This window comes from Hevea brasiliensis, chromosome 8 (assembly GCF_030052815.1).
Source record: "Hevea brasiliensis isolate MT/VB/25A 57/8 chromosome 8, ASM3005281v1, whole genome shotgun sequence".
Taxonomy (NCBI): Eukaryota; Viridiplantae; Streptophyta; class Magnoliopsida; order Malpighiales; family Euphorbiaceae; genus Hevea; species Hevea brasiliensis.
In genome coordinates, this window is record NC_079500.1 from 59,182,751 (window position 1) to 59,200,585 (window position 17,835).

General features: G+C 31.0%; 2 protein-coding genes across 2 annotated transcripts; one reads left to right on the forward strand and one right to left on the reverse strand.

The window, feature by feature from the left end:
* Positions 1–1,547: 1,547 nt before the first annotated feature.
* Positions 1,548–6,774, forward strand: LOC110670984 (uncharacterized). Its single transcript, XM_021833321.2, has 4 exons — positions 1,548–3,315; positions 3,933–5,228; positions 6,064–6,178; positions 6,335–6,774. Exons 1-4 carry the CDS (start codon positions 2,689–2,691, stop codon positions 6,568–6,570), a joined length of 2,274 nt encoding a protein of 757 aa, XP_021689013.2. The 5' UTR covers positions 1,548–2,688; the 3' UTR covers positions 6,571–6,774.
* Positions 6,775–12,030: 5,256 nt separating this feature from the next.
* On the reverse strand, positions 12,031–17,293 carry LOC110670983 (uncharacterized). Its single transcript, XM_058151570.1, has 3 exons — positions 14,483–17,293; positions 13,096–13,406; positions 12,031–12,747 (listed from the first exon to the last, which is right to left on the reverse strand). The coding sequence occupies exons 1-3, from the start codon at positions 16,723–16,725 to the stop codon at positions 12,377–12,379; spliced, it is 2,925 nt and encodes a 974-aa protein (XP_058007553.1). The 5' UTR covers positions 16,726–17,293; the 3' UTR covers positions 12,031–12,376.
* Between the last annotated feature and the right edge of the window lie 542 nt (positions 17,294–17,835).

The following is a 17,835-nucleotide window of genomic DNA, read 5'->3' on the forward strand; positions in this document are numbered from 1 at the left end:
CTTTTCTAAATAAAAAAATATCTTAGATGCTATTGAAAAAAATTATTTTGTTATTTTAATGTTTTTATAATTAAAACTTATCAAATTTAAATTTAAATTATTTTTTAATATTTTATATTTAATATATTTAAAAAGTGATTTTCTCAACAATAATGTTAAATACGCCCTACTTTTATTAATCTCGTACGAAACACTATATATGATTGATTTATTATGTTATAAATATTATCAAAATGACTATATTATTAAGAGAAATAAACTATAGAAACAGTTTAGTTAAATTTTTAAACTGTAAAAATTAAATAATTAATTGTAATAAATTATAAAAATAAATAATAATTTACTCAAAATATTAATACACTAACTATATATTTTAAAAAAGAAATTATTATTTAATTTTTTATTACAGTAAAATTAATAATTTAGTTCTTATATTTAAAAAAAAATAGTAATTAGTTTCAAAAATTTTATTCTTTCATATACTTTTATCACTCAATTTAATTTTCTCAATTTTTATCATTAATGATATATACTTTCATTTTGAATTTTTGCTATTATAAATATTTTTACCCTTTAATTTTTGTTATTGTTATTATTAATTTATCCTTAATTGAACTTTTTTAAAATGTAATTGAACCATTTTTAATTCATTAATTAATGATTAAATTAATAAAAGTTAAAAAAAAGATTAAATAATTAAAAAAATGAAATACAATAAATTAAGTCATATATTTTTTAAAAAATAACAATACTAAGAGCCTGTTTGGTTTAACTGTTGAATACAGCTGATAGCTGTTAGCTGATAACTGTTACTGTTAGCTGATAACTGATAGCTGATTTATGTTAAGTGTTTGGTAAAACTATATTTAGCTGTTTTTGTTGATATGTGAAATGAATAATAAGGGCATATATCATATAATTTATTTTATTATTTAAATAAATATAAAATTATAAATTTATTATATTATATTATTTATTTTATTATTAAATTAAATATATAATTATTAAATTAATATATTATATTATTTATTAATTTATTAAAATAAATATATAATTATTAATCTATCGTATAATATCATTTATTTTATTATTGAAATTAGAAAATAATTATTTTTAAAAAAATAACTTTAAAAATATAGATAAAATAATAAAATAATTATTATTGTTAATAAAAAAATTTATAATTAAATTTAAGTATTTATATAAAAAAATATTTTATATTTTATATTTTATATTATTAATAAAAAAATATTCTAACAAAGTTGAAATAAGTTAATTAAAATATTAAAATTATAAATAAAAAAGATAAAAATATTAATAATAATAATTTTTAAGTTAAATAAAAAAAGATACAATAATCAAAATAAAAAATAAAACGAATGTTATCAGCTAATAAGTAATATAAACTGCAACTGATGGGTACCATATCAGTTACTTATCAACTATCGATTTTATTTTTTTAAACTTATCAAATACTCTAATTTATTTATTTGAGTATCTATTAACTATCAGTTACACTCAATAAGTGAATTAAATACCCCTAAATCATTAATTTTAACAAGATGAAGATACAAAATAGCAAATTTTTTTACCTTGAAGATTTATGGATACAATCGAGTAGCTATTTACCCCCTTGCGTTTCCTTCTACCTCTTCAATGATTTACAGCTGTAAATAACCCTTTTTACCTTAAGTTCCAAATTTACGGGAGAAATCCTTACCGTGAGGTACCTTAAAACCCCACCTCAACCTCAAAAATTGCCATTTCCCTCTCTTCTCCCATGTCATCAAAAGAAACGCATTTGAGTCATTTCACTGAACCGCGAATCCAAAAATATCCGCTGGCCTGTAAAATATTAAAAATCTTTTTCTCAATTTCTCCTCTCGCACGCACAATTGGAGAGGAGGAAATAGAGCGCCAAAAGGTTTCTCGGGTCATTGGATCCACCGAATCAACCCGAACTGATCCGCATGATTCGTATTCGCGAATCAAATCTGACCGTCCGTTCTTTAATCCAACAGCTGAGATCACTCGGCTAAGTGGTTACCCTATTTTCTGCCTCCGGTGGTTTTTATCATAAACCCTAGCCTCTACGAGAGAGATAGCTAGCTTCACGCTATTTCCCCTCTCTTTCTGCAACTACAAAGACTCCATCAAGATTTACGTGAAACGCGTTAGAGTCCTTACGATCTTCTCTCTCTATAGAGAGAGAGAGAGAGAGAGAGAGAGAGAGAGAGAGAGCCTAGATCTTAGTTTTTTAGATTTCTTTCTTTATCCTTTAGTCGTGAAGAATCGTGGGATTTTCGGTTTTTGCGTTGCTGGGTTTTTTGGGATTTCTGTTAATCTGAGTCCGATTCTTGATGGGTTCCTTGTACCATGTCTACTGTTTACTTTTAATTATGGGGTCTGAATGTGTTTCTTTTTGACTCGGTGAGTTGTTGTTATTAGATCTGAGCAAATGGCATGTTCGATGGCGATTCCTCCTTCCCTGTGTGTTTCTTTGCGGTAGAAGAGTCGTGCACGGTTGGCCAACTCGGTTTTTTTTTTTTTTATCTTTGTCTGTTAGGAGACTCGTGTTTCTGACTAGGAAATTGGTGAGTCGAATCGGAAGGTAACTGGGTGACTTGGTGAGTGGGAGGTGGGAAGATCGAGCCTCGTGTAGGACCGAGGAGGAACCAAGCGGTAATAATGCCGTCGGTGGGGATGCGTCGTACCACTAGGGTGTTTGGGGTGGTGAAGGTCGTAGATGGGGCCCGGGTTTTGCGCTCTGGTCGGCGATTCTGGCCGGGATCAGGTGACGCCAGGTTCAGGAGAGCCAACGATGGGGACGAGTGGTTGCACACCATGATTAAATCCACCGCCACTAACAGGAATTACCATAACCATAGTTCTTTCAAGTACAAAGAACAAGGATGGACCCATGATTCTAAATTGAAGCAAGAAGCGCCTGCAGTTGATACTCGAACGCCCAAGAGAGTGAATCATGGGAATTTGAAAGATACTGAGAAAAAGATGTTTGGGGTGGTTTATAGTAGAAAAAGAAAGAAAATGGGTGTAGAAAGTCAGAACACTTCGGAGAGTAAAATGTATGGGATTCAGTTTTCGCGAAGGCAGCGAAGGAAGCAAGGGGAACAATTCGAGCTGGGGCTTCTTATTGTTGTTGAGAGTTCTTGCGGTGGTGGGTTAACTGCTTTTTTGAATTTGGTTTTTGGGTATGTTAGGAGGGCTAGTTTGAGGTTTTCTAAGCTTACAGCTTTCTTGTCGACTGAGCCGGTTAGCACTGCTTTTGCTTCAAATGGAATTAGTTTTGTTGAGGTATGCGTCCGATTCTTTTGCAGCTGGCTTTGTATTTCTGGTGGTTTTTACACTGCCTCGTTTGGTGTTCAAATGATCTTCTTCCGGGAAGAATACTTTCTTGGAAGTACACTTTCAGGGAAATTATGATATAAATTAAATGTGTTTGGAAGAAAATGTCCTGCTATATTATAAAAGACAATAATGTCCATAATATAGAAAAATTGGTAAATTATATTGCACTTAACTAAGAAGTGTAACTTGCCAAGTCTTCTAGGCAAGTACTTCCTATTTCTCTGGAAGATGGTTTGATAATACAATTCAAATATGAGAGAATTTTTTTGCACTACCCGGAAAATGCTAGTTCCTTAGTCTACTTACCCCCAACTAATTATGAAAGTAGATTCTTTTTTGCAAATCTTATGAAGGATGAAAAATTTGATTTTGTTTTTATTTGTGAAATCAATAATTTGTATTACTCCTTAGAAATATGCTATTAGTTTACTTTTTGTTAAACATTTGAAGTTTGTATAAAGCAGCTTTTAATTACATGATTACTTGAGGCTCCATTCTGAGTTTTATCGTTGTTCAATATGTCAACTTATCTTTTCGTTTTTGTTTTCCTAAATTTTTCTCAGGATACAACTGCTAATAGAACTGGATTTTGCAAGATTTTTGGGGCTAGGTGTACAGTGCCTATATTTTCTTTGGATTTTTCTGCAGTTCCTTTCTGTTTTGTATATATGCATCTCAGTTTGCTGCTTAGGGTTAAGTGTCTGTCTTTTGTACCTGTAAATACCTCACTGGATGAGGAGTCATGTGATGAAGAGTGCCTAAGTGAAGATCATTCATGCGGCCTTGTGAAGACTGACACAGTGCCAGAGACTGGTAATTCTGGAAATAAGGTGGTGTTACATCCATCTGTGAGAGCTTCCAAATTTGCTGGCTGCAGCAACCAATACAGAAATGGCCTATATTCTCGTAGTATTCAAAAGAGGAGGACTTCACTTAGGAGGAGGAGAGCTAGAAATCCACACAAGGATAATGGTGCTTTAGTTTCAGATCTAATAAGTAGTAGGAAAAATGGTATCCCTTTTTCTTCTGTGGTGTATAAGAACAAGCTTAGGAGTTCATTGCGGAGTAGTGCTGCAGCAAACCTCAGCAAAATAAGTTCTAGTGTGGTTGAAGTAACTCAGGCCATGGACTCATCAAGCTGCTCTGCAAATGTACTGGTTATTGAATCAGACAGATGTTACAGGATTGAAGGGGCCACTGTCACATTAGAAATCTCTGATTCAAAAGAATGGTTGCTTTTAGTGAAGAAAGATGGGCTGACCAGGTACACGCACTTGGCACAAAAGAGTATGAGACCTTGTTCTTCCAATCGTATTACTCATGATATAATATGGACTGGGGATGATAATTGGAGATTAGAGTTTCCTAATCGACAGGACTGGCTCATATTCAAGGATCTTTATAGGGAATCTTCTGATCACAATGTGCCAGCTCCTGTTTGTAAGGCCATCCCTGTGCCTGGAGTATGTGAAGTTTTTGGATATGAAGATAGCAACATTATGCCCTATTTTAGACCAGATGCTTACATTTCTTTAAACAATGATGAGGTAGCTAGAGCTCTGGCTAGGAGGACTGCAATTTATGACATGGATTCTGAAGATGAGGAATGGCTAAAAAAGTTCAGTAATGAATTATTTGTTGAAAATAAGCACCAAGAGCATCTTTCAGAGGATGCTTTTGAGCTAATGATTGATGCCTTTGAGAAGGCTTTTTATTGCAGTCCAGATGATTTTGCTGATGAGCAAGCGGCTATAAATCTTTGTATAGATTTGGGAAGGAGAGAAGAAGTTGAAGCTGTGTATGGTTATTGGATGAGAAAACGGAAGCAGAGACGATTAGCACTGCTTAGGGTTTTTCAGGTAAAAGTTTCATCATGTCTCAGATATCTGATGTATTGGCAACATTTTTATTTCATTTTCCTGGTGTACAGTAGTGTTGCAGGAGTTTATGGAATATCAAATTGTTTCTCGCCAGTTTTTCAATTGTATTATTGTGGATGATCATAACAATTAGTCATAACAATCATATATATATATTTTTTTGTTTGTTTTAAGCTAATATAACATGTAAATTTTGATGATTATATCTTAATAGAAATTTCACAGACTTATGTTTTGCTTGATGCAATGTTGTCATCTCCTTCCTTCTCTCTGCCTCTGTCTACTATGTTTTAAAGAATAGTGTAATTAATGTGATAGCTTGTAATTACTCAAATTTTCAAGCACAAACTGAAGGAGCTTCATTAACAAAATTTTACGAAATTGTCAATCCATTTGATGATTGTGTGGAAACAGGATCAAGCATGCTATGAAAAGTAGAGAGTTGTACTTGAATTTAAGGGCCCCATGCCATGTGTGTTTTTGTGTTGCTAAGAGAATACAATTTAAAATGATCTAGCAATGTGGTGACAGTGAATTCTGCATGGATTATGTAACAAGATACAATCTGATGGCTCAAAACTGAGTTGCTCAAATTTTACTTGTCTTCTGTTTTGCTAACTTGTGATAAACAGACGACTGTGATGGGACCATATGACCCAAAACTACTGATGTGGGAGAAACTCTTGATTTGCCCGCATATTTTGTAGCAATATTCTGTTTTGGGGATATAGAGTTGTGTTATGTGCTTTCCAGATAGTAAGCATTCTATGTTGAAGGTTTACAATTCTCCCTCCCTCATTCTCCTTTATAACAGGGACATCAAGAAAAGAAAGCTCCACTGATTCCAAAACCTGTTTTACGTAAAAGAAGGTCATTTAAGCGACAGGCCAGCCAATTTGGAAGAGGCAAGCAGCCTAATCTGTTGCAAGGTAAGTTCTGCTTATATTTTTAAATAATTTCTAATTACTACCAACTTGAATGTGTCCTGTATCGTCATTATGGTCTTTTTGGCTGATTCATCTTGTTTGTGGTTATTTATGTTTTTGCTCTTGTTGAGACTAATCTCATCTTCTATTGCTGTGCAGCAATGGCTGCTGATCATGATGCTTTGACAGAACGTAATGCTTTGCGTAAATTAGAAGCAGCTAGAACTGCAGCAAAGAGATCTATGGAATCAGCTATTCTTAAACGCCGATGGGCTCAAATTCTTATGGAGAATGCGGATTTGGCAATTTACCAAGCTAAAATGGCACTCACAATTGCCGAAGGTGCCCACATAGCCAATTCAACGGATATGGCTGTCCAAGACTTCTTTGATTGACGGGCATGGTTATATATAATACTTCTTGAGATGGCCAGTTATTATTACCGGAAGGATGATGGCCTCACAGATGTTTTTGAAGCCTGGAGGACAACCGTTGCAGAAAGTATTGTAATTTTGTACAGATTTTTTTTTTTTTTCTAATTGTATGTGCATTCTGTATTATTATTATTATTATTATTATTATTACACCCAATGTTTTTACGATGGGACTTGGTTGATTTGCTTGGGTGTAAAACGGGGAGAATATATATATAGAGAGAGGGAGAGAGAGAGAGAGAGGAAAATTTTGCAGCTGATCACTTTAATAGCTCGAGTGATAAAAAAAATTTTAAAAATGAACTTGTGTTTGGATTACAAGTTTGATATCAGGTGCATCTGTTCGAACAATTTAGAAAAAGCAGGAATTTGTTACGCTAATTTCATATGTTGCTTTGTCGGAACAAGAATTTGTAGTTTATAATGCGAGGTTTGCATAAATTATTTAAAAATGGGTGAAATTCTAGGACATGATTGAAACTGTCAAGAAATCTATGTAATTATTTTTGTTCTAATATTTTATAAGAAATACGTCAACAAATTGTATAGATATTTTGATCATGGTAATTGTACCTTGTGTAATATAATGTCCTAAAAGTCTTATTTTTGTTTGAAAAACACAACGTTTTAGATTTGGAAACAATTAACCATAAGAATGATCTGATAAAAAAAAAAAAAAAAACCATAAGAATTGTTCAATCCTAAAAGAGTAAATAAGAACATTATTAAGGGAAAAGTATACTTTAGTTTTTTTTTTTTTAATTTTGGTATTTTTAACATTGAGAATATAGATTTTATTTTGTTGTAATTAAGGATATGAATTTAGTACCATTAGCACTTTCAAGATAAATTGCTACCAATGTTAAATGGCATTAATGTGGTATGCAAATGTCAGCACCATGTATGACGTGACACTATGTATGACGTAGCGTTGATGTGGCATATTGACTTGGTAGCAGTGCCATGTCATCACCACATCAACAATTTTATGCCAAATTTCATTGTCACTCGTGTAAAAAAGTAATACATATCTTGAATTGTACAAAAAACAAAGTTAATGTTTTAAATTCTAAAAGCGTGAAAATTTCAAAAGGGAGACATAATGAGAGAAAGAGGGAAAGAAAGAGAGAGGGAAAGAGAGAGAGATGCGATAGTCACACTCTCTCTCTTTTTTTCTCTCTCTCTCTCTTTTTTTCCCTTCATATTTCTCTTACTTTGTTTCTCTGTCCGTCTGTCTCTCTCTCATGCCTTTCTTTATTCCTATTTGCCTCTTTCTGTCTCTTTCTCACTTAATTTATTATTTATCAGTTAATTGAAGTGAAAGAAAGAAGGGAGAGTTGGATAAAAATTTAATAGATTGAGGCATGAGAAAGTCTATAACGCCCCGGTCCTTTTACCGCAGCATTCTCTATGTAGTCATTGCCATCTCGAAGAGGCGGGTTATTACAAAGTTATTATGTCTTTCTTTATTTCTCTCTATATCTCTCTCACTTTGTCTCTTTGTCTGTCTCTCTCTCCCTCTCCCATGCCTTTCTCTCTTCCTATTTGCCTCCCTCTCTCTTTTTCTTTCCAATTTTTTTTTTTCTTTGAGTGAAAGAGAGAAGGGAGAGCTAGATAAAAATTAACAGATAGAGGGAGAAATGGAGGCAAATAGAAAGAGAGATAGAGTGACTCTCACATTCCTATCTCCTTATCTCCCATTCTCTCTCTGATGCCTCTCTTTCTCTCTCTCTCTCTCTCTCTCTCTTCCTATTTGTGTCTCTTTCTCTCTCTCTCTCCCCCTTATTTTTTCATGTACTTTTAAAAATTTTGTGCTTTTAGCATTGAAGACTTGAATTTTTTTTTTCTTTTTTTTGCAATTACTTTCACCTTTTGCACTTATATAACAATTAATATTTGCACAAAATTATTGATATAGAGCTGATGTGGCACTGCCATATCAGCTCTACACAATATATGCCACCATGTTAGTGCCATGACATACATGGCACCATGATAACGAATTATGTCAGCGCCATATCACATAGGTTGACATTAACATGCCTGATCAATATTATTTAATATCGTTAGTAATTTGTCTTTAAAATACTAATAGCATTAAAGTTTATGTCTTTAATTGTAACAAAATATTAAAAGTAAAAGTGTACTTTTCCTTATCATTAATGTAGACAATACAAAATTGCGAATGAAGTTTAAAAATATCATTCAATAAAAAAAATAATTGTATAAAATCATTTCAAGATTTAAAATCAAAACCGAAATCATACCAAAATAAATCAAAATCAAAGTATTATGAATCAAATTAAACTAGAATTAAAAAATAAAAGATTTAAATCAGAATTATACTGAAATTTCAATTCAATTCTAGTTTCTAGGTATATCTTGAACTGAAACTGAGAACTTCTCACAACGATGGTAGAAATGCGAAGGTTAGATTGGAGGTGCAGTGCAGACACCAATATTTATTCAATTTTAGTAGTATGCATTCGCATGATTGGACTGTAAGGTGAGTCCAATAATGAAAACCTATGACTAAACATGGAAAGATATGAGTAGTGTTTTTTCCACAATCTAAAATATCTTGATAGTTAAAACTAAGAAACCGAGTGGCTATGCGAAAAAATGGGTTTTAACGTCAAAAGTGACTTAACAAGCACATTAGAGTATTGACCGTGTTGGTTTACATTTTCTATATAATACATAAATGCGTAAAGGAGAATATTGTTTTGATCAAATTACTCTTTGTTGTTGTATTTGTAATTATATTTTTTAATATTTAATTTAATTTTAGAATTTATATAGATTTAAAATTTTTGGAATTTAAAATTTATTTATCTATATAATTTTAAAGTTTATATAAATAACTTTTTTAATAAATTCTAATAAATTTTTATTTTTATTTTTTAATTATTTATATAAAATTATTTTAATATAATTATATTTAAATTTACGTATAAGAACAAGAAAAAATTAATTTTTGTAGGCAAAACGTATGAATTTTTTTATTAATGTTTTTGAAATTTTTATTTAATTTAATTTCATATAAGTTCATAAAAAAAGATTTCATATAAAATAAATTTATATTTTTTTAATTATATATATATATATATATATTTCTAAAATTCTTAATTATTACATTAATATGTGAATTAATTTTAATTAAAATTGAATTTATAAATCTTATATAAATACTACTAATAAATATACTTTATATATATATATATATATATATATATATATATATATATATATATATATATATATATATATATATAACAACAGACAAAAAATTTATATTCGTTGATTTATAAAAATTATTTAATTAGTATATGATATATATTAAAATTATATGTATCTAGAAGTTTTAAATAATATACAATTACATACAAAGTATAAAAAAAATAAATTATATATACGAAAAAAATTTGCTAAAATATTTTGCTGTAAATCGAATAGAAAAAAATTTGATAAAATATTTTACCGTAAATCGAATAATTATCTATATTTTTTTTCCTATAATCATTTCAATTAACAATAATAATATATTAATCCTAATGTTTTTTATTCTATTAGCATCGATTTTTTTTTATTTTTTATTCAAAAGAACATTTTAGTTATTAATTTATTATTTATAAATAATTTGTTAATACTAATATATTTTTCAATCTTATTTTTAAAGTTTTTCTCTATATCATAAAAAAATATAAAATTATATAAAATATTATATATCAAATAAAAATTAATAATATTGATACTTATTAATATGGATGTGTATATATCAAATAAAAATTAATAATATTGATACTTATTGATATGGATGTGAACAATTAATTTTATCAAATAAAATTAAAAAATAAAAAAATATTAAAAGAAACAATATTATATGAAATTATATCAAATTAAATTAAATTTATTATTATGTTTATACAAAAATTATAAAATAGTAAAAATTAATTAATCTTGATAAATTCAGCACCTACGAACTAACAAAATAATAAATAGTTAAAGTTATATATTTATAAAATAATTATAATTATAAAATTATATTATAATAATAAATTTTTTATTATAAATTTTACTTCTATAATTTTTTATTTGTTTTAATATACTTTTATTTTTATTAACTTAATCTGAAAATGATAAATGTATATATATTATTATAATAATAATTAATATATTATAATATTATTATATCATATAAAAAATAAATAAAAAATAATATATAAAAATATTAAATTATAAATATATACAACTGAATATAAAAAACATACAATGCAACTATCCTAAAAGGGTTGTGGGATTAGCCGAAGTCCATATTAGAGAACAAATTTAGAAAAAAACTTGAAATGATGGGTATTTTGTAACCAAACTATGGTTAAGGAGTGTTCAATAAAAAAAAAAAAAAATAGCAACGAATTTTTCCGTTATTAATTAAAAAAATTTATTGTTAATTTATTTAATCAACGAAAAAAATTCTATTGCTAATTTATTTTAACTAAATTGCTCATTGATAATTAGAATAACAATAAAATCTTACTCCTATTGCTAATTAAAAAAAAAAAAAAATACAACCAACGAATTACATTTTGTTGCTGATAAGCAACTCTACTATTTAGCAATCACAATTTTCATTGCTAATTTAAAAAAATTAAAAAAATAAATTTCAAATAAAATAATAAATTACTAAAAATACTTAAAAAATATCATTAAAAAATTAATTAAAATTACAATAAAAAATTATCATAAATATATTATAATAAAATTATTGAAAAAATAAATTATTAATAAAAATAAATTAGCAATAAATAATCAATATAAAAATATTATTAAAAATAAATTACTAATAAAAATTTCTATCAAAAACCTATCAATACTTAGTCATAAATTTTATTTGATGTCAAATTTAACTTCAAATTAATTTTTAATATGCTTAACATATTTAAAGAGATTTTATTAATAACATTTCGAACAATAATACTGGACAATACCAAATAGATTTTTTGAAAAAATGAAATTGCTGTATGATTATTCCAGCTGCAAATGTGTTATTTAGTTGAAGATAACATAGTTAAGAAACATCGAGTTACGTGTGAAAATTTTTCTTATCTGATTACCATTTTATTTCAGAAAGTAATTTTTTTTCACTTCCTAAGAAGAAATTTACTTATAAGTAAATTGCTTCATGAGAAATAAATTTTCTAAAAAATAAAAAGTTTGAATCAAGCAAAACCTAATTAGCTTCTCTAAACTCAAGACTTATCAATCAAACGAGTACAATTCACTGTACACGAAGAAAACAGAATGTGCCAAATAATTTTCATGTCATGCAGCCGTTGGGATATATATATATATATATATATATATATATATATATATATATATATAAAGGGAGAGAGAGAGAGAGAGAGGTAGAGCACCGAGTGGGTAATAACACATGTTACATTTGTAAGCTAAGATCATAAGAGATACTTGGAATTTAAATCTGTGTACATAGCTTCATGTACTATCTGGCTAAAATGCCCAGTGCGAAAAAGATAAAGCAAAATCTTGCACAAAATTTTAAGCTTAATCACCAAATGCTTTTCTCCATCTTCCTTGATCCGTAGCATGTGTTACTTCCATGACTTACAAATTAGTAACTGTCAATGGCTGGCAGAGCCAGTATTCCAACCTGAAGGAGGTGGAGCAGGGGATCCTTGGAAATTTTAGTGCCTGGATGGAGCAGGGCAGAGCCCTCTTCGCTCCCTTAATTGCAATATTGAGATGGCTATCTATCATCAGTTTTAACAGGATCATTCTCCAGATCTTGAATATCCTTCTTGCTCTTCACCGAGATCCACTTCTTGGTATTAAAATCAAGTTTGTCCAAGTCATCCACAACCCCCATGTATCCATATAGTAGGCGATCCTCCAACATGTCTCCCTGTATTTCTGCTTCAAAACCATTGCTGCTTTTGTTAGCATTGGATGTTTTGCGTTCAAATTCTTCTCTCCCGCGTTTTTTCTCAGCAAAATATTCATGAAGTCTCTCTGCATTTCCAAGTCCAGTGAAGGTGCCCAAAAACTTTATCAACATAACACTTTGGTCAGCAGGTTTACCTAGGCATACCTTGATTTTTCCCCCAACAAAACCTTTACCTATCATCATCAAGAGAACCACAGATATTAGGATAGATTAGCGATGATGCAAGAAAATTTTAGTAAAGCCTCATTGTTGAGCCAAAAATTCACATATTTACAAATCCAATTTTAAGCATCCTAAATACTGCCACTGATACAAAAACTGAACAAAGATTTCAAACATATATGCTTTTTATATTCTCCTCATGTTCAATGACTAAATTTATAATATTTTTCCAACTTAGAAAGAATGCTTTTACATGCAATTTCTACTCAAATACCAATTTTGGCACAAGTATATTAAATAATTGATCGTTGAAGTTACTCACCTGAATTTCCAATATACCAAAAAAAGTTGTTACTAACCTCTAAGAAAAGCTTCTACCCCTTCAATAGGCACAACCTTCTGTTGATCTGGATTGACATTTGACATAGAGATATTGTGGATGATAACAAGTGGAGGCCAGATAACCAGATCCTCCTTCTGAGCCCAAGCTTCTGCACTAGACAAGACATCTGGAACCCAAGTTCTCGTATCACAAGACACATAAGTATTCCACCCCATCAAAACGCATATTGCTTTATGAAGACCCAGGTGCTGGGCTCTCAACCCATACTTGTAAGACATGAAAGCATGTGTTACCAAGCGTTGAGTGTCCATGAAATCCCTTGATGAGCTGTAAAAGTACACACATACAAACATTTAAAAATGGAGCAAAACCTATAATCATTAACAGTAAAAGTAAATTGATAAAAAATCACCACATCCATCTAGACAAGTAAGGAAGGAAGCTTTATCAGTGCTATCAATATTAAACTATAAAAATTGTCATATGTTCATCAAGTCCACATAAATATATGTTCAGATCATGATGAAAAACACAGCATTTCAAGACCAAAAAAAAGGGAATCAAATTCAACTGCTATCTAATATAATGCAGGATCTTGGATTGAACTGCTACCTTAATAATAGCTTTCTAACCTGTCCACAACAATAGTCCCATTGTGTAATATACCCACCCCAAACATCCAGTCTAACTTTTGTCCTTCACTTCTCCTAGCTGCACAATGACATCCCAGCAACAAAAATGTACTAGCTATAATATAATCCCATTAGTAGTTCAAATGTTATGGAACTCAAACTCCATCAAAGGCTCCCGCTACTCAAAAGCCACAACAATTAACCTACACAAGGCAGATATCTCTTTTCAAAAGGATTCACAAGTTTACTACAAGATAGTCTTGAAGAACAAGGGACCTAATTCCAATGCAGATTGGTTAAAATAACTCTATAGATTAAAACTTGCTCCATGAAATCTATATATAATTATTCATAGCTACATTAGGAATGAAACTGTAAACCCAAATCACCAGATCAGCGACCTCTCACTAAGTGATAGTTATATTCCAACAATAAAAATTACAATAGAAGATGGATAAAGAAAATCATGTGTCATTTGAAGCATAATTTATGTCATAAAAGCACTTGAAAGTTTCATCAATATGTCATTTATATGTAACTTGGAATTCACCAAAAGCTCTTGCTCCACCTTGCATGATTGATACCAGAACCCACCATGAAATCCACGAACATAAGTAGCCGTAATAGAATCCATATGGAACTCGACCAACAAATTTCTAAGTTAATAATTACTCACCTGTTAGCTACTGTAAGAGTATAACTAGGAACTCCAGAATTAAATATGAAAATGTGTTCCACTTTTAAAGGGTACACACAGGAGAGAAAACAGACCTTCTGCCACATACAATGCAGAACAAACTACCAGCTTTTCCTTGCTCCTTGTATCTTCTTCGAACCGCCAAGCTCAAATTCAATTTCTTAGAATAATCTAAAAAGGCTTGATGAACCAGTTGCTTAAATTCCACAGAATCCTCACATGGCTCAGAGTCTGCCATATTCACCCAATCTTCTGATGGATCATCATCATTTGCCCGTTCAGCCTCATCATATTCTTCATTTCTTTTCCAAGTTTTGTGCTTTCTGTAAATTCCACTTCTTTTATCAGTCTGATGTGAGTTATACCAGCTTAAAGAACCAGATTTTGGATGACCCTTCATATATTTAACACTTGGTTTATAATATCTAATGGATTGCTTTCGTGAATGCGCCAAAGAATCTTGAGAAGACAACCAGTCTTCAGAGGCAAAATCTCCATCATGGTCTTGCCCATCATATGTCCTCTTAGCCTTTCTGTATGCATTGTGGTCAAACCTCTGAGTCCTAGATGGATGTAAAGAATTTAGATTTTCCTCAATCCATTCCTCACCACTGTCATATGCATCCTTGTATTCTAGAGATGCATACCGTTTGCTTGACACAATGGCTCTTGGATCACAACTATTTAAATCTTCCTTCACACTGTAATTTCTTTTGAGCAATTTATTAGATGGTTCATATATGGCAAGCTCCTCCATTCTCTGCCTTTTGACAGAAAATTTCTGCACATGCAAGTCATACATGGACATAACAGGATCCACTAATCTTTCTTTTTCAAACTGAGGACCTGCATCTCTTCCAAATCCATAATTTGATCTCAAATGTGAGGTTTGTTGATCCTGTGTTACATCCAAATGAGATACTTCGCTATCTTGTGAGACTCTCCTTCCAAATTCAACTCGAGAATATTCAGAACCCAAATATTCCCCACTATGCTTTGGTGCATATGATATTCTACTTGTGCCAAGGCCCCCCATAGCTGCCTGCTTGCGTATAGCATGGTCCCATGTACTGTTATTTTTCCTTTTTCTGTATGAATCTGGCATTGGATCAGTCTTTTCTTCGATAGGGCACATAATACTCATTCTTGACAATTCTCCATACTCAAAATCTGCTCGAGCTAGCTCATGATCTAACTGAGTGCATGGTGGCATCCTTTTGTAGAATTCATCAGATGGATAGGCAATGTCTTCATTCACTAATCCCTGTGATTTAGGGTAAAGGTAATCATCATGTTCTGTTCTGTTTGGGCTAGGGGCAACATAAGGATAACTTGTCAGAATTCTCTTACCAGTTTCTACATTTCTTAAATCTACAGCTGACCTTTGACCATTTGTGCTTAAATCCACAGGTTCTGTGAGTTTCATAATGTTCCTTGGATATTCATCAGAAGCAGACAGGGGCACACCTTCCCTGTAAGAACTCGGAAACGCACCCCTTGAGACACCTGAAGATGTGCCAGCAAAATCTTTGAAATTAGAGGTCCCAAAACCCTTAGAGAGATAAGCTGGGTTTGTTGTGTATGAATTCTCCCTCAAGCAAAACATAGGTTTTTCCCCTTTGTGTAATCCCATTAGTGGTATCTTATCTGGGGATATAGGCTGCAGATACCCAAGTTTCTCATTCTCAAACTGGTTCATATCCATTTGCCGGGATTGCAACTGTAGACGCTCACCAGTTTTCCCATAACTTGGGGCAGGAATGAAATCTGGAGGTCCATGATGCAACCCTCTTATAATTCCACCTTCCATGGGCACCAACTTCTGCCCCATTATCGCATGCCCATCATTACCCGGAAACCTGTTTTCACTAAAATCGTTCTCTTTACAAATTCTAGAAGAAGCAACATGATCATACCCATTAACATGCTTTAGTCTATTACTTTTACTGTCTCCATAATTGAAATCATCAGCATATTCATATTTGCTACGTGCAGCAACCTCATCAAAGTGAGGCTTTCTGTGCTTTTGTACAGAAGGGGGCGAACCAGAGAGGACCTTTTCAGCCATGCTAGCACCTAGATGCCAACTGTACTCCCTCCTTTCAGTTGAACCGCTTCTTCCTTGCCTTATTAATACCCTTCTAGACCCATCAATCTTACTATGAGGACTTAAACTCCTCTGCAGGCGAGGAGACCGATCCACGAAATCTCGGCGAGATACTGAAAAAGAGTCATGTCCTACTTCACATCTACGTTGATTATGTAGCTTTGAAGATGGAGATAGTGTCACGTAGTCATCATGCCTTCTAGATTGCATCTTTCTTCGTTACCAGGAAGACAGCTTATTCTATTGATTATGCAATCTCTCGCTCTCTTTCTATATATATCTATCCTTTAGTATTTGATCAAGTTGAATTTGATACATCAGAATTAAGCAGCAGGAACAATTTTCCAGCAACTCGAAAGCGAAAACCCTAGAAATAGCCAGTACCCACCAAACTATATCACGATTTTATAGCATGTAAATCCACAGATCTTAATAACAGTGGCCATCGATTGGAAACACAAATCAGAGGCAAACCCAGAAAGGATTTTGTCTTCGACGACAGATAAAAGAGAGAGAGGGTATCAAATCAAACCTTCGATAGTTGCTGTGAATTGAGAGAATCCATTATTGATCTCTATCAGCAATTGTTTGGCGTTTTATCAATTGATTAGAAATTCTTTAGTTTAGATTGGGATAGAGAGTAGTGATTTTGGTAAAGAGAAGACTGAACGCGCTTTGTAACCTTGGGTTTGTCACTGAACCTTTGTCTCGCTTTCTCGTTTCCTAATCGTCAAACCTTTTTTCTCTCTCTCTCCATTCCACAAGTCCTTGTAGATTAAGGAAATTAATAGTCTATTCTATTGTTACTCTATTTTATTACAAATAAAATTAATTTATTATAGAAAATAAAACGTTTTAATAAAATTTTATAATTTATTTTATGTGTTTATATAAAATAATTAATTACAAAAAATTATTAACTTAATAAAAAAATTATTATGAAAAATATACGCAATGCAATTAATTATTTTAATTTAATGTAATTTATTATAATAAATGGATAATATGTTCCTATAATTTTTTTAATAATAAAAATAATATTATATGTATGTGTTTATTTTTTACATTAAGAAACTTTATTTTTAAGTTAATAAATTTTTTGTAATTAATAATTTTATGAAATAAAATATCAATTTTATGAAAATTTATGAGATTTGTAAAATTTTGTTAAATTATTTTATTTTTTGTAATAAAATAATTTTATTTTATAATAAAACAAGTAATCATAGAATCCACCATAATTAATATAGTTAAAGTAATAAAATTTATTAAATTTTTCATTTTCTAATGTAGCCTCCATTCATTAAAAATTAAACAATT

Excerpts from the sequence above, each read along its gene's own strand:
- LOC110670984 (XM_021833321.2), top strand. The coding sequence starts at position 2,689 with ATGCCGTCGGTGGGGATGCGTCGTACCACTAGGGTGTTTGGGGTGGTG. Across the intron at positions 3,316-3,932 it reads ATGGAATTAGTTTTGTTGAG|GATACAACTGCTAATAGAAC; the intron begins GTATGCGTCCGA and ends AATTTTTCTCAG. Across the intron at positions 6,179-6,334 it reads GCAGCCTAATCTGTTGCAAG|CAATGGCTGCTGATCATGAT; the intron begins GTAAGTTCTGCT and ends ATTGCTGTGCAG.
- LOC110670983 (XM_058151570.1), bottom strand. The coding sequence starts at position 16,725 with ATGCAATCTAGAAGGCATGATGACTACGTGACACTATCTCCATCTTCA. Across the intron at positions 13,407-14,482 it reads TGCATTGTATGTGGCAGAAG|CTCATCAAGGGATTTCATGG; the intron begins GTCTGTTTTCTC and ends GTACTTTTACAG. Across the intron at positions 12,748-13,095 it reads GGTAGAAGCTTTTCTTAGAG|GTAAAGGTTTTGTTGGGGGA; the intron begins GTTAGTAACAAC and ends TGATGATGATAG.